The 14,766-nt window shown below is 35.4% G+C and overlaps 1 protein-coding gene across 2 annotated transcripts in view; it reads left to right on the top strand.

The window, feature by feature from the left end:
- The first annotated feature begins 1,092 nt into the window (after nt 1-1,092).
- Nucleotides 1,093-14,766, top strand: part of gramd2aa (GRAM domain containing 2Aa) — a 33,417-nt gene continuing 19,743 nt past the window's right edge. Inside the window, exons 1-2 of one of the 2 annotated variants that reach the window (XM_084109872.1) lie at nt 1,093-1,302; nt 9,200-9,301. In XM_084109872.1, the coding sequence (XP_083965998.1) occupies nt 1,193-1,302; nt 9,200-9,301 (212 nt within the window). In that variant the 5' untranslated portion in view covers nt 1,093-1,192. Of the gene's footprint in view, nt 1,303-1,877; nt 2,139-9,199; nt 9,302-14,766 lie in introns of those variants that run through there. The other variant, XM_084109873.1, reaches the window with a different exon arrangement.

Here is a 14,766-nt window from a genome sequence, read left to right as displayed (position 1 = left end):
TAGGCCCTGTTTACACCTGGTATTAAGATGCGTTTTGGTCGATCGGGTCACAAGTGGATGACACTGAATACAGGTGTAAATGGAGTCTAAGGTGTTTTGAGCTTGTCTACTTTCGACCTCTTCCAGAGGGAGTTGAAAACACATTCATGTTGTCGAATGTGTTCAAACAGCCGCAAAACACCGTCTTCTCTCCATCTACTGATCTAATACGTGAACATTATGGGAAGCGCGCTATCCAGACGGGATTTAAACTGTCATCTGAAGACCCAAGTTTGGTTTAAAGATGAAAAACGTACCAAGCACAATGTCCTCTCACCATTCCTGATTTCTAACACACACTCACAGCGTTCGGCGTGATCTCGCGGTTGTCAGAGCAGAAACGACAGATTTTCACCTCTCCTTCTATGTTTAAAATCATTTGAATGTGTAAATTGGCAAGACAAATCACATCCAAATGATAAACTTTCACTCTATGTTGGTTAAACTTAGCAGTTAATCCACGAATAACGTGTGCTGAACCGTGGGGCCTGGTCCGTACGGATCAACCCCTAATAATGAATGAACACACTTATCATATAAAATAAAATAATATTTTAGATGGAGAAAAATCCTTCTCCAGTCAGTAAACGTGTCCCTGTCCACAAAAATGCCAAATATGTTGATGCTCAACAGCGCCTCCCTCCACGTTTTCTGCTGCGCATCGTTCATTTTCACCACGCATGCGCACTAGTTATGTTTATAAGACTGACAGGCTCAATAAATTGCTGGAAATATTTCAAATCCTTCACCGTTAAAAACCTTGGATACATGAAATTCCAAATCCCTAGCATTTTAATTCACTTGCCTTATTGCACTAATGCTGTTAGACAGTCATATGACAACAATAAAATGTCTGAAAGGGTCATTGTTTTGAATCATTTGAGTATTTGCACAATAAAGCCCTTTCAGCTTGTGTAAAGTGCTTTGTCTGTGACAAAAGGGGCTTTTAATGTGCAACGTGATGCAGCAGTGGAGATTATGCGGGATGATTTTGTGGATTGTGAATGTAAAATCTGATTATCGCTGGGGGGAGGGAGGGAGGGAGACAGGGAGATGCGGCGGCAATGACTTTTCCTTTGATGTCCTGCAAGGGCATGGAAGTACACTTTTCCTCTTGCTGCTAAGCAAGTCTGCATTGGACATCTGGGATTTCATGGGATGCACTATATACGCAGCCAGATCTGAGGCTCCTTCAGCGGAGGGGCCTGAGGCACAGAAACGCCCCCATGGTCACAGCAACAGGACCTGTCGTACCCGGGACCGGTGAGGCTCAGATGCATTATAGCGTGTGGACTGACTGTTGACCTGTGTCTTTTATTAATGCTGAACTTTAAGCTGTTAAAAACCTCAACTGTCAGAGATTTATTGCCAAAATGTGAATGTCCCCAGTAATTTCAGGCTGTTTATGTGTGCTTTAGGCTATAGGCCTACTTTTACATTTTCACTTTGGATTTCATTCATATGCTTTCTTGTATACATCTGGTTTAACTTAATTTGCACAATCTTTAGGCCTACTATTTGTTATCTTGTTTTCAAATTAAGATCAAGGTAGAAATATAATATTACCAACAACTGTTGTAAAGTAGCCTAGCCTACTATATAAAATGCTTCTGCCATGAAGTAAAATAATAATAGGCTAACAATAATAATAACAAAATTATTTTGAAATGGTTTCTTAATGATAGTAGCCTAAGCAGCATTTCAAAGACAACAGATTCGTTTTTATAGACGTCTATGGACATTTACTTTGTCAGTCGTTATCAAAACTGTCTGGACTAAACAAATAATTGATTTAACGAGCAAATGGGTAGTTATTCCGATTCTGCAGCGTGTCAGTCATTGTGTGTAATGTGTGTGTGTGCGCTGGAGTAAATCCAGCGGGAGTTCCAGGAGCTTCCTAATAACACCGCGAGTCGCTAATGCTGCTGACGCCACAGCTCTCTTAAGACCTCACACTGACTACATAACGCTCACGATCACACTTATGACACTTTACATTCATAAACACGGACTATTGTTACGCCGGTAAAGATGTCGTTGTCTTAACACTGACTCACCTCTATGGGACACGTCGAGCGAGGGTTTGGATATTTCCTCAGGTAAGTGTCTGTCAACGGATCTTTATCACTGACTGTGATGACGCGTTTTTACGGTCATCAGCATCGTAAATCCTGCAATGTTTTTTTATAATTAATTTTTTATGTATGTAAATTTATAACGCTATTCTTTGTATTATATTACATTTGCATCAAATTACAAAACAACTACCGCTGTGAGGGTGTTTCAGCTGTGGAAGTGATGATCAAATTGACATCTTTCTCTCTTCTGATTTCCATTTTCAGTCTCTGTCTATTTTTTCCCTCTTTTTAAAAGTTGTGAAAACACTATTCTTTTGCTATTTCAGCAAATGGGAGCACAAAAAAATAATTTAGTCCCCCATTCACAGCTATATAAGTTTACCCAACTATGACGACGTGCGCTTCTGAGAAACCCACGAACATAGTGACATACTGTTTAATTCACATATCTAATGTGCATGCAAAGGTTTAAATTGTTGTTAACTCTGAGAATATAGATCAGATTTAATTTTAGTTGGATGTTCGTCTAAAGATTTTTGTTACTTCTTGTTTCGGAACATTGAGAAAATTCTAAAGTAGCCTAATGTTCCCATAATGTTTACAAAAAAAATATGGAATGTTCCCTTAACATTTGTATAACCAAGAAAAAACGTTTTTAAATAATTTCAACATGCAGAAATAACATTTTTTATAACAGAGTGGGAACAGTAACAAAACGTCCTTGGAATGTATTTTTATCAGCTGGGAATACAGTAAAATAAATTGCCATAGGCTGCTGTACTTAATTATTGTGCAAAGTTGCTACATTGCTTGGAAACCGCAAACCGTTCACATACTTTTCACAATTCACAACTTTCAAAACTGTTTTATGGAGTTTTTGTAGGCTATATTGAAAGTTTTTCTAGGAAAGATGTTTTATCAGCTGAACAATTGGATTGTTGTTAACATTGAACGCACTGTATCTTCACAGCCTCGTTTTCATTCCTCTCTAAAATGATGGAGCTACCCTGATTAAAGTCTATAGTCACTGTAGTAGGTTTAATACACACTTAAATACCACAAATTGTTCCTTTAGATTGTGCCGGATATTTTTATCATACAAAACATTTGAACTAGTCAGCATCCACTACAAACTGTATATAAACTGCTGTGTGTTTATAAATGGAGAGGGCAGTGGAGCAGGCCAAGAGGAGTTAAGACTGAGTTAAGACGTTTATATAGGTCACTTACAGCGAGTCCACTTAACTCTTAACAATGTGATGTATATGAGAGTTCAGCATTTCCAGAATTTACCACGACAACCATAGTTTTTACCAAAATTCCAAATCATTATTCCAAAAATAAGGTAACACCTCTCATGAATTTATTATGGTTTTACAGTAGTAACAATAAATGCAGAAACTAGAGTGTTTTGGCAGAAATTATGATTACCATTAGTAGGCAGTATACCAGTAGACACCATTAACCAACTAGAAATGTATCAACTGGTAGAGATTTTGGAGTCTCGAGGACTCTATCGTGGTTACGCTGATGTGACGTTGCTGTGCTGAGCGATCAAGAAAGCGTATTATATGCCCGTCTTTTTAAGCATTGCGGTTTTAAAACGAGTGATTTTAATAGCAGCAAAAGACAACTCATTTTGCTCTATGCGCGCGCTGTCTAAGAGCACACAGCCGCTGCTCATAAATCGCAATGGAAAAAAAATGGTTCTTATTGCTGCCTAATTGGGCTTGAACTGTTCAATACACTTATGTGTCAAAATGCCCATCTTTGCAAGTATCCTCACACCATGTCCTAACCAAACACGCCGCGACATGCGATAAAGGTATCTTTTCCATGTTAATCAGAGTTTTTGTCCTAACCAGCCACGACAGCGACTCGCGATCATTCTATTTTGAATTGAAAAAAAATTTAATTGAATTGAAAACCTTTATTGCCCCGAGGGGAATTTGTTTTGCACTCAAGGGAGCCACATTTAACATTAACACAGATAACATAAAGGATACAGTAAAAAAGTAAAACAAAACAAACAACAACCCCCCCCCCCCCCAGAGTTGTTGTGTTTGCATTGAAACTACGCAGTTTCCTTAAAAAATAAAACCGTTGCTGTGCTTTCGAGTATCTTGCTAATGTGTTAGCAGACCAGGTAAGTTTGTGATCAATAATAGTGCCCAGATACTTATACTCCTCCACAGTCTCAATAACTGTCCCTTGAATAGTAACAGTTTGAATAGTAACCCTTGAATAGTTTAGAAACGGTTTCTATCTCTGCGACGTCGCGGCTGGAACAACATCAGAAAGTATGATAATCTCAGGTACTTTTTCTGTGCTTTAATTAAAGCTGCAGTCCGTAGCTTTTTTGGGTTAAAAATTATCCAAAATAAATTTTTGAACAAGTACATAACCAGCCAGTGTTCAACACTCTCTGCTTGCCTTAGCTCTATTCAAAACGGTAAGCTTGTAATAATGTTTTTAATTCCAGTGGTACTGGTGGATTTCCACGGGAAATTCGAGCATGTCTTTGCGTCATTACGTCACATCTGTCCACATAAAGAAGAGTCTCGGCTAGTCGGCTATGAGTGTGAGGATGTTGGAGGTGGAGATTTATAGCCTTTTCTCACAGCACTTGATATAATTAAACTTATCAATTTGATGGCGGATCCAGAAAGGTTCAAACGACAATCACCAGTGACAACTGGAGATTCACCCGTTGTAAAACGCGAAAGACTTCAGAGAAAAAAAGAGTCTGTAACCGGCCCATGTGAAAACAAGGATAAATATCGGAAGGGCATTAAATGTAGTCACGCAATGCTGATGTTGTTAACATTAACAATTTGAGGACAAAGTATAATTTGCACGGTTTGCCGTGATATGATAAGCGATTGTTAGATTTAATCAGCGCGATTTACTGCAATGCTTTTTTCCCCTCAGTTGGTCAGAACAAAAGTGGATGTTACTTGTTCAGATTACATTTCCCGGTGAAAATTCTTATGTTGGTCATACTTCCAAAAAGTATAATGTGTGATTGCGAATGCCAGTATCCACACCGGCGCGGTGATTGACAGCCTCACATTCTGCTCTAAACATCGGATTCATCCGCGCTGTGCCGTGCCGAGGAACAACGCACGTAAAGTTGATAATTCCACGAATAACTGCAATTGCAGATTTCGAACAGAGATGGCGACAAAGAGGAAAAACTATGGACTGCAGCTTTAATGTTAAAATCGTCTGTGTGAGTTTGAATATCATTGTGTGTGTCTTTTGTAGCCGTACAAACAACAATTCACCTCAGATCTTCAAAATAAATAAAAGTGAACAAAAACGTTCAAACTGTCAACTCATTGTTAACATACAAGTGTATTCTATGACAATTGTTTCAGTAACTCAGTTGCCTATGCATTTTTAATAATGTTAAAATGGTGTAATATTCATGAATTTGATGTACTTATCCAATTCGTTGCGAGTGCAGCGAGCCTCCCGAGGGAGCCCGCCCATACGCTCTTCTGATTGGCTGTGATTTTTATCGCGTCCCATAGTCGCGTCGCTTCTGGTGTGGACAGACAAATTATTTGCCGCTGGAATCTTATCGCATCGCGTCTGGTTTGGACACGGTGTTAGAAACACAGTAATCAAAGTAATCAAAAGAAAAATGTGAATCAGTGTATTGGATCTGTGCATTAGGTCTTAAAGTGACAGCAGCCTAATATTCCTGCTGTGTTGATCAAACAACAAAAGATAAAGAGAAAATCATTAACTGCTCTGGACTGAATCACTTTTGTTACTTTAATAAGAATAAATGTATATTTAATATACATTTGATTACTTTATAAAATGTATGTAGCGTTTCTTATTTTTTAGTGTTTGAAGTTTTCTAGGTCTATTTAATTTGTGTCTTTGTTCTATTTTAGTTTGTTTTCCTAGCCTAGTTTTTTGTTCAGTGTTTTACTTATTCTGTTTAATTTTTTGTGGCATTGAAAATGGTGAGAAGAATTATGAAATTTCAATGGTATCAAACATTCTGAGATCATAACCTTATTCAAAGCAAAAATAACTATTGTGATGCATATCGTGAAATAAAATTAGTCATAGCTGGTCATATCTGGATTTTGGTCATATCGCCCATCCCTAAAGTTAGGAGAGGAAGTGTTCCAGTAATGTCAAAATGAAACAGTTGTTGTCCTCATTTAAACCTGCCTCTGACTGACATAAACCACACAGGTGTTTTCCAACATAATAAGCTCACTAGCATGTCCTCACAATACAGTTTGGATAATGCAGTGTGAATGGCTTACTAAGTGTCCGTCAGTGTGTGTGTCGACCGCCTGCAGACGTACATGAGAACAGCCCTGTTGTACAGCTGTTGTTACTGTGAAGCCCTGAAGGCCCTTCATACAGCGAAACCTCCTATCGTCGCCCGCTCTAAACCAGTAACATTAACAAATTAGAGTACTACTTCTAATATTGTAGTTACTACTGCGGTATCTTACGGCATATTTACTTGAATAGTTGTAAAATATGCACACTACTATATTAGTCATATCAGTTATATGGCTAATGATTATTCCAGAATGCATTCGTTTTAGACATTTATTTAAGTTTGAATGGTGCTATTAGTTAACTGAGGTGATTTTGTGGACATCACTGAAATGCTGCCTGTTGTTTAGACGCATTTAGACACAGACTTTCATTTACCTAAGTTGATTTGGTAGACATGCTTTTCTGTACGTCCACAAGCTGACAGGTTGTTTGTTTAAGGTCTTGTAAATCATGTGTATTCAGAGCAAACATGCTTCCATAAAGAACTTTTCCATCGCATAAAAGGTTCTTTATAGTGGAAAAGGTTCTTTAGATAGTTAAAATTTTCTTCACATTAAGAAAAAAGGGTTATTTTAAGTTCACTGTTCACTGAAACTGTTCTCTTGCAGCATGTGCCAATTTTGTCAGCAGTGCCAGAAAGAAAATGGTGGTGTGTCTTTAAGAGAGGCTTCTGTGCCTGCAGGCTAATGTTGATTTGGCTAAATGGATTAGCAGTTATCCTGCCTCGTAAATACGTATTAATATAGAGAGAAACAAAGAGGGCACTAAGTAACCTCTAACATTTAGGACAGCTCTAGGCGTCATATCATGATATAAACAGTTCATAGTACTATACACTTTCAGAATCTGGATGCATAAGAGCTGCTGAGATGAACATCGACACACGATCGTCCACATTTACACCTCAACGACCCGACCCAGCAGTGACGACACATAAAGCCCGGCTTCCCATAAAAGTTCTTCACAAATGTTGCTGCGAGATGTTCATCAGTGTTTTTTTCACAGGATACAGTTTTTTTTTTTTTTTTTTTTGATAATATTATTATTTTTTACTGAGAAATGGCAAATTTCTGCAATTTCTATCTGATGATTTAAAAAAAAAAAAATTTGTTGAGCTTGACAAAATTAGAAACATTTATATTCATTTTAGAAATGTTCATGACTTTATTCATTCCCATGACCTTTCCAAGTTTAGGAATTCTCTCATATATCCAGGTTCACTCCTTCTTACATAAAAATGACAGTTCTTGAGTAAACAAATGTAAAAAGAAAGAAATATCTTTACACATCTTGATTTGCTAATTTTGTCTTACTTTAAATAATTTTAAGCCATCCAAGAAGTGTGCTTAATTATAAATAAAAAATATATATTTTTTTAAATCTTTAAAAAAATAAAAAACTGTACTTGCAGGTAATATAATCTTAAATAAATAAAGTGTAAATAAAGGCCACTTAAGTGTAATTAAAGAGTATGCTTTCATTACTATGTTTCTTAACACACTTAAGTACACTTTTAATAATGTACATTTTGTAATTGTGTCAAATTACATGTTTTGCTTTAAAGTGCATTTTAAATTGTTATGTTTTAATAATCTTTTGTCGTGCTTTAAAAAATACACTTATTTTGAAGTAGTGTATAAACTACTTGTAAAGTACTTGATAATATCTTGTGTTATTTGATGTTACATTGTAATTGAATATCATTTGCTGCAGTATATATACACACAGTATACACACACACACACATATATACAGTGTGTGTATATGTGTGTGTGTGTGTGTGTGTGTTAAAGTGTGTGTGTATATACACACATATATATATATATATATATATATATACACACACACACACGGTATATATATATGTGTGTGTTACTGTGTGTGTGTGTATATATATATATATATATATATATATATATATATATATAGTGTGTGTGTGTATATATATATATATATATATATAGTATGTATGTATGTGTATGTATATATGTATATGTGTATGTATATATATATATATATATATATATATATATATATATATATATATATATAACATCAAACCTGCAGGAGCTTGTGTGAAGGCGGAGCAAAGAGCTTTTCTTCCCATGTGAAGGGCGCGTTTCTTAAAGGCACAGCAACACAAAATGCCCTTCTTCATTCTAAGGGTCAGAGAGAGAGAGAGTGAAAAAAAAGTAATTTATGCTGGAAAAAATATTAATGATTAAATATGTATGACATGACCCTTTATAAAAACTTCAGTAACTATCATCTAATTACTATAATCATGCGCTGGCTGTTTAATCCCCTTGTCTATGTATTTCTCTTTGTACTTTTAAACGCGGTAGGCTGCATATGTTGCTCTTTGCCCTCCTCTCATTGCTGTCCTGTGAGGGGCATCAGCAGGAGAACTGCTAGTTAAGCGTTTTAGAGGAGCAGTGCACCAGCTGTGTGTGTGTGTGGCGCATAGCAGCGTGTGTTCAGTCTCTGGGGTGCATTAAACAGCGGATCAAATGATGTGACCTTCAAAAACAGGAACCGGTCTGTCAGTGCACACAGAGATGACTCAAACTCATGCCTAATGAAGCTTCCCAATTAAAGATAACAAGGGAAGAATAGGCCATGCAGTAGAGCAGCGTTCTCAGCACTGGTCCATTTATCACAGCTCTCTAATTGTAGCCCAGAAATAGCATGTGCTCTTTTGCTATGGGAAAAGGCTAAATGTTCATTAGAAGTGTGTATGACGTATTGTTGTGTGTGTTTTGCAGGCCTAGGACCATGAGTGATCATCAGGATCCGGCTGAAGAGATCGGGCTCCTAACACCTCACGATCAGTCGGAGCCCTCGAAGGACGAGGACATGCATTTCAGGCAAGTTAGGACTTGACTCCGCTTCGGTCGCCTTTATATCATCTGGGTTTATCATACAGTAATAATATATTTATATCACCATGGCTTCATGTCATAAGTTGAATGTATTTGAGTGGTTGAAGCAAGAAGGTCCAGGGTTTGAGTCCCGCTGAGCTTTCTGAGTGGAGTTTGCGTGTTCTCCTCGTGTTATTGTGGGATTTTCCTGTGGGAGGAGACGCTGGGAGAGGCTCCAGCTGTGACCCGACATGATCTGGAAAATATATTAGCTAAGATGAGGCAGTCATAATAGATATTCATCAGGAAGTGACATACTCTCACTTTCTGGCTTCCTTCCTCAATAAACAAAACAGGTTTAACAGAAAGACGTTTAATATTTGCATATTATGTTTTGTTAAACAGTCTTTCTTATCCCATTCACATACAATTCAGACTGCAAACACAATATTCAGGTAAAATATTAGTTTAGTACAATCACACGGTCTCTTCTATAATACCATCTCATGATGAATAATGATTTTTATCTCACAAATAATTGATTACAATCTCTGTGATGAAAAATGACAGTACACTCGAGTCTTTCAGCTGATTACCCAGTTACAGCTGAGCATCAATAATCAATAGTGGCACCAATAAAAAAATTAAACACACTCCTTACTACTCTATTACTATATTAGTAATGGTAAAGTCATCAAACTTGACACAAATGCACTGATCAAAATCATTAATCAAATAAAATTAGCAATATAAAAAACGTATTAAAATGTTTTATTATGAAATCTATACCCCTTATGTGACCCTTAAGCTTCTTATATTCAAGAACTTCCCTTATGAAAAAGAAGAACACTCTGGCATACTTTCAAATACAGCATTATTACAGAAATACTATATATTAAAATAATATACTTAAGTGTGAAATGAATTTCTTTTTCAGAAACTGAACTGCATGTTAAACTTCAAAAGTACTTCAGTTGCCCTGCTTAATGTGCTGACAAGCATTTATGGTAAACCAAAATGTACTTTAATATAATTTCGGTCACACTTTATTTTAGGGTCTAATTCTCACTATTAACTGCGACTTTTGCCTCAATAAACTCCTAATTACTGCTTATTAATAGTTAGTATAGTTGTTAAGTTTAGGATTAAGAGATGTAGAATATGGTCATGCAGAATAAGGCATTATAAATACTAATAAACAGCCTAATATGCATGATGCATGATAATAAGCAGTTATAGTGAGAATTGGACCCTAAACTAAAGTGTTACCATTATATTTATTGAAATATGCATGTCATTTATTTAAATATATTTGTAATTAGACTTTTGTAGTGAAGTTGCATCTAAAATATTAACTTTAATTGTAAAATTGAATAACACACTAATGTTAAAATTATAATCAAGTACTTTACATGAGCTTTAGTATGTTAGTCAACACTTTAAAATATTCCAGCTTTAAAGAAGTACTCTTATTTTGAAGTAAAACTTTTATTTTGACATTATTATAAAGTGCAGTTTTTAAAAGTGTACTTAAATGTGCATAGTCATGTAAGTAAGTACAGTGAAACAGCCTTTTTATTTGAATAATATTATTTTTTTTAAATATACTTTTAACATTTGAAGTACACTACAAGTGCACATTCAAGACAATTAAGTGCATTTCTCTTGGGAAATGTTGGGAATGTTAGGAATGAATTAAACTAATTCACATGGTGGCAGATTCTGTTACTTGTGCACTTCTTGTAAGTGTAATGTGCTTCCAGACGGGGTTTAGTTGAGCGCTATCATCCGCTGAATGACTGAACGGCTCCGCATCTTTTGTGTTTCCTCTGTAAAAATCCAAGTTTGAAAATTGTCCCCTTTTACTTGCTTCTAGATGAATTATTGACCATACACAGGAACATATTCTGTTTCTGGCTCGAGATGTGTTCTGGCTGTTAATCCGCCTGTCTATGCAGAAGCTCAGCCAAGGGCAAACACACACACACACACACACACACACGCGCTGCCAGTCTGAAACTCACCGTGAGCAGAATAAGAGCTCGTGACTCATGTCTGCATTGCACAGGAGACACAGCAGCATTTGTGTTTATATCTTACTGTCGTTTTAAAGGTATCTGCGAGCGGATGATGATTTCTGATCATTTTTGTTGCTTACAGATCATAGAGGAACGAGTTAATCTATTTAAAGTAGTTTGTGGCAGCTGAAATGAATGGTTATTAATGCGAGACATGTCACATGGATGTCCATAATTCAGTCTGTGTATGCCATGATACCAGATACCAGAGCCAAACCTATTTAAAGCGGGTTGAACAATTATTCAGAATGATATCTGTCGATACCGGTAGTTCCATTTTCTTAAGGGAAACTCATTACTCTTTACTATAATATTAGAGGTTAAAATTAACAATTAGCTATTATATTCAACTACTATTTATTTTCCGATATAATAATTACACAAAAAACCTGAAATGTTTGCATACAGCTCAGTTACACATAAGGTAGTTTTCATTAGCACTTGTCTTCATTACAAATGTATTCAAGCATACATATATGATGAACAGTAAATAAGCTCCTCTTTAGTGTTTTTATAGCTAGCTAACGAACTGTGAAAATTTAATAACTTTTCCCAACGTTAAGTGTCATTGTTAACAAGATGTTTTATTGGTTGAAACACTGACTGGGCAAGTATTTTGATTGATTGATTGAAGTTTATTTCGAGCAATAAAAAAGAAAAGAATATATATATATATATATATATATATATATATATATATATATATATATATTCTGTCCATTTTATCATATTAACATATTTAATTAATCATATCATATTAATTTATCATATTAATATTGTCCATTATATATATATTAACACAATATAAAAAAAACATAGCACAGTTTATCTCCCATATACATACATATGCATATATATATATATATATATATATATATATGCACACATATACACATACATACATATACATATATACACATACACACATATACATTACAAATAATAACTATACACATACACATATATATACACACATATACATATACACGTGTACCTGTACACACACACACACACACATTACAATTTTGATACACATATCCACATACATTATTTACACTAATACTAGTTGCTCGAAAGGGAGTGGAAAGAAGTATAACTTAAAGTACATGAGTACATGAGACGTGAGACGTGATACATTTCGGTGAGTTGTACTGTATCTTTCAGCATAGCTTTTGATATTCATGCATGTTTTATAGCGCTATAACTTATAGTAAAGTGGAAGAAAAGACTTGTGCTGCTGCTTGAACTGAGGTGCTATGTTGCGATACATGTAAGAGCGTCAAAATGCCATTTATTGTTTGAATTTCATGATAAAATGGACAGAATTTGAAAGATGAGACTTTGTTTATTAACAAAGCGATGGTCAATAGTTTTTATCTGCCAATATATCAGTGCATCCCTGTTTTGATGTTGCATTTAATATTTGACCTCAATTAAGTGAGCAAATCCAACCAAGCTTACAAGTAAACAGTTTTGGTTTGGAAAACTGTCAAAACTTTATTTATTTTTTATTTTTTAAAATTGAGATTTCTTTGCTCCAGCATTGATAAAGCTATATTGAACATTTTTTAACACATAAAAATAATGTTAGTGAACAAGTTTGACTTGGTTAGAAGGAACACTAATCCCCATGATGGTGACCATATACACTATACAATATAACCCAAAACAGATGTAATACTAAAGAGAACTGTTAATACAACTATGACCCCTATACATTTTTTTACAATAACTTAAAAGTCCCCCAAAGCCTCCTTTCTTTGCAAGGCCCACTTATTTAAATATTCAGGTGCGAGAGCCAATGGCCACTGATCCCGAACACAATATGCAGATTTGCGGACAGACATGACCTCAGCTGAATCTTTCATTAATTGACATATAAGTTTGTTCAAAAGACAGAGAATGCATTAAAACATTTATTAAAATAATCATATTTAACATTAATCCAAAAAGCAAAATGCAATGGTTCAACCGTAGCTCAATTTGATTTTGAATGCAATAATGAAGAGTAAATGTAAATGATGTTTCATCTATTTTGTCATTCTTGTGCAGAGGATGATGGGAAATCCAACCATAGCCTGTGTTTTTCTATGTAGCATTAAGAGAAGGAAAATCCTCATTTTACTGGACAAAAATGAGTATGCAGCCCTGCAAACAAAATATATATTTTTAGTCCAAGTCAAAGACAAATGTAGTTGCCTATGTCTTCCATGTATAATTCATATTTTCTGTACACTTTGCATACCACATTTCGTTGACATTTAGTGCCATTCTCGACTCACTCACCACACAGGAAGCCACATCACATGTTGCTCTGAAAAACACACACTTGTGCCTCACACACTACTCTCTATTTGTTTTTATTACATTAAAGCACGCCAATGTTTGTGACTCAGTCAGCACTACTTGAGGCATTGTGTCTGTGTTCAAGTGGCAACAAAAGGAATATACAGTAGAATCATCTATAATGGATGCTCATTTTTATTGGATTCAACAGCATAGTGCAGTGGAAACAATAGCGGCCTAAGGGGACATAATTGTATCTTCACGGGAACAATGATGTGTGAAAAGAAACATGTTTGTGTTCACGAGTGTGGGTGTAGCGGGGTTCCCTGTTATGTTGAATGATGATAAAAGCATAACAGATGCATTTGTCCTGTCAGCAGCCGTATACAGTGAGACAGGGGAACATGTGCCATTGTGCCAGAGGACTCCATGTGCCTGTGTTCCCAACTCAGCTCTTTATCTTTGAGCCTGTAGAATAAAGAGAGTTGGTGTCATAATCTCATTTCTGATGTCATTTGTAGTTGCAGAGTTACAGTTAGTCTGATGAAAAAAAGTGTTACCCAATTTTGACCTCTTGCACCCCTATGAGTAATTCCCTTTTCTTCTTGTTTTATTATTAATTGACCAAAAACCTTAGGAACTAAATTATATATATATATATAAAAAAAAAAAATAATAATAAAAAAAAAAATCGAATTAATTGATTTCTGATCCAAAGCCTTCTTTTAAAAGCCTGGTTATATACTGGTGATAAATTGGTATAGTATAATGGTATAAGTGATGCTATTGGGATAGTAACGGATTAAAGAGTCTGACTCAAAGTAGTCACACAAAAGATGTGAAAAATGAATTGCATATTTGTACAACTTGGCTGCTGCCTTTAATAGGTATATAAGATCAAATTCAAATTTGTTAAAATAGTTTTGCACATTTTTTTAGATGTTGATCAAACTGTAATTGAGACTCCAATGTTATACCTAAACTTTCTCTGTTTGATTTTGATCGATCATAATTATAAAATCAGCAATTGTTGATTTTTAATAGAGAACACGTTGAAACATTTTTCATATAGTGTCGGACAATTTATTTTGCATCAACGAGACAATG

The sequence above is a fragment of the Abramis brama genome, assembly GCF_963993115.1.
Source record: "Abramis brama genome assembly, chromosome: 3".
Classification (NCBI taxonomy): domain Eukaryota; kingdom Metazoa; phylum Chordata; class Actinopteri; order Cypriniformes; family Leuciscidae; genus Abramis; species Abramis brama.
Note: the sequence above shows the minus strand (reverse complement) of the source record. Positions and strands in the feature narration are given on the sequence as shown.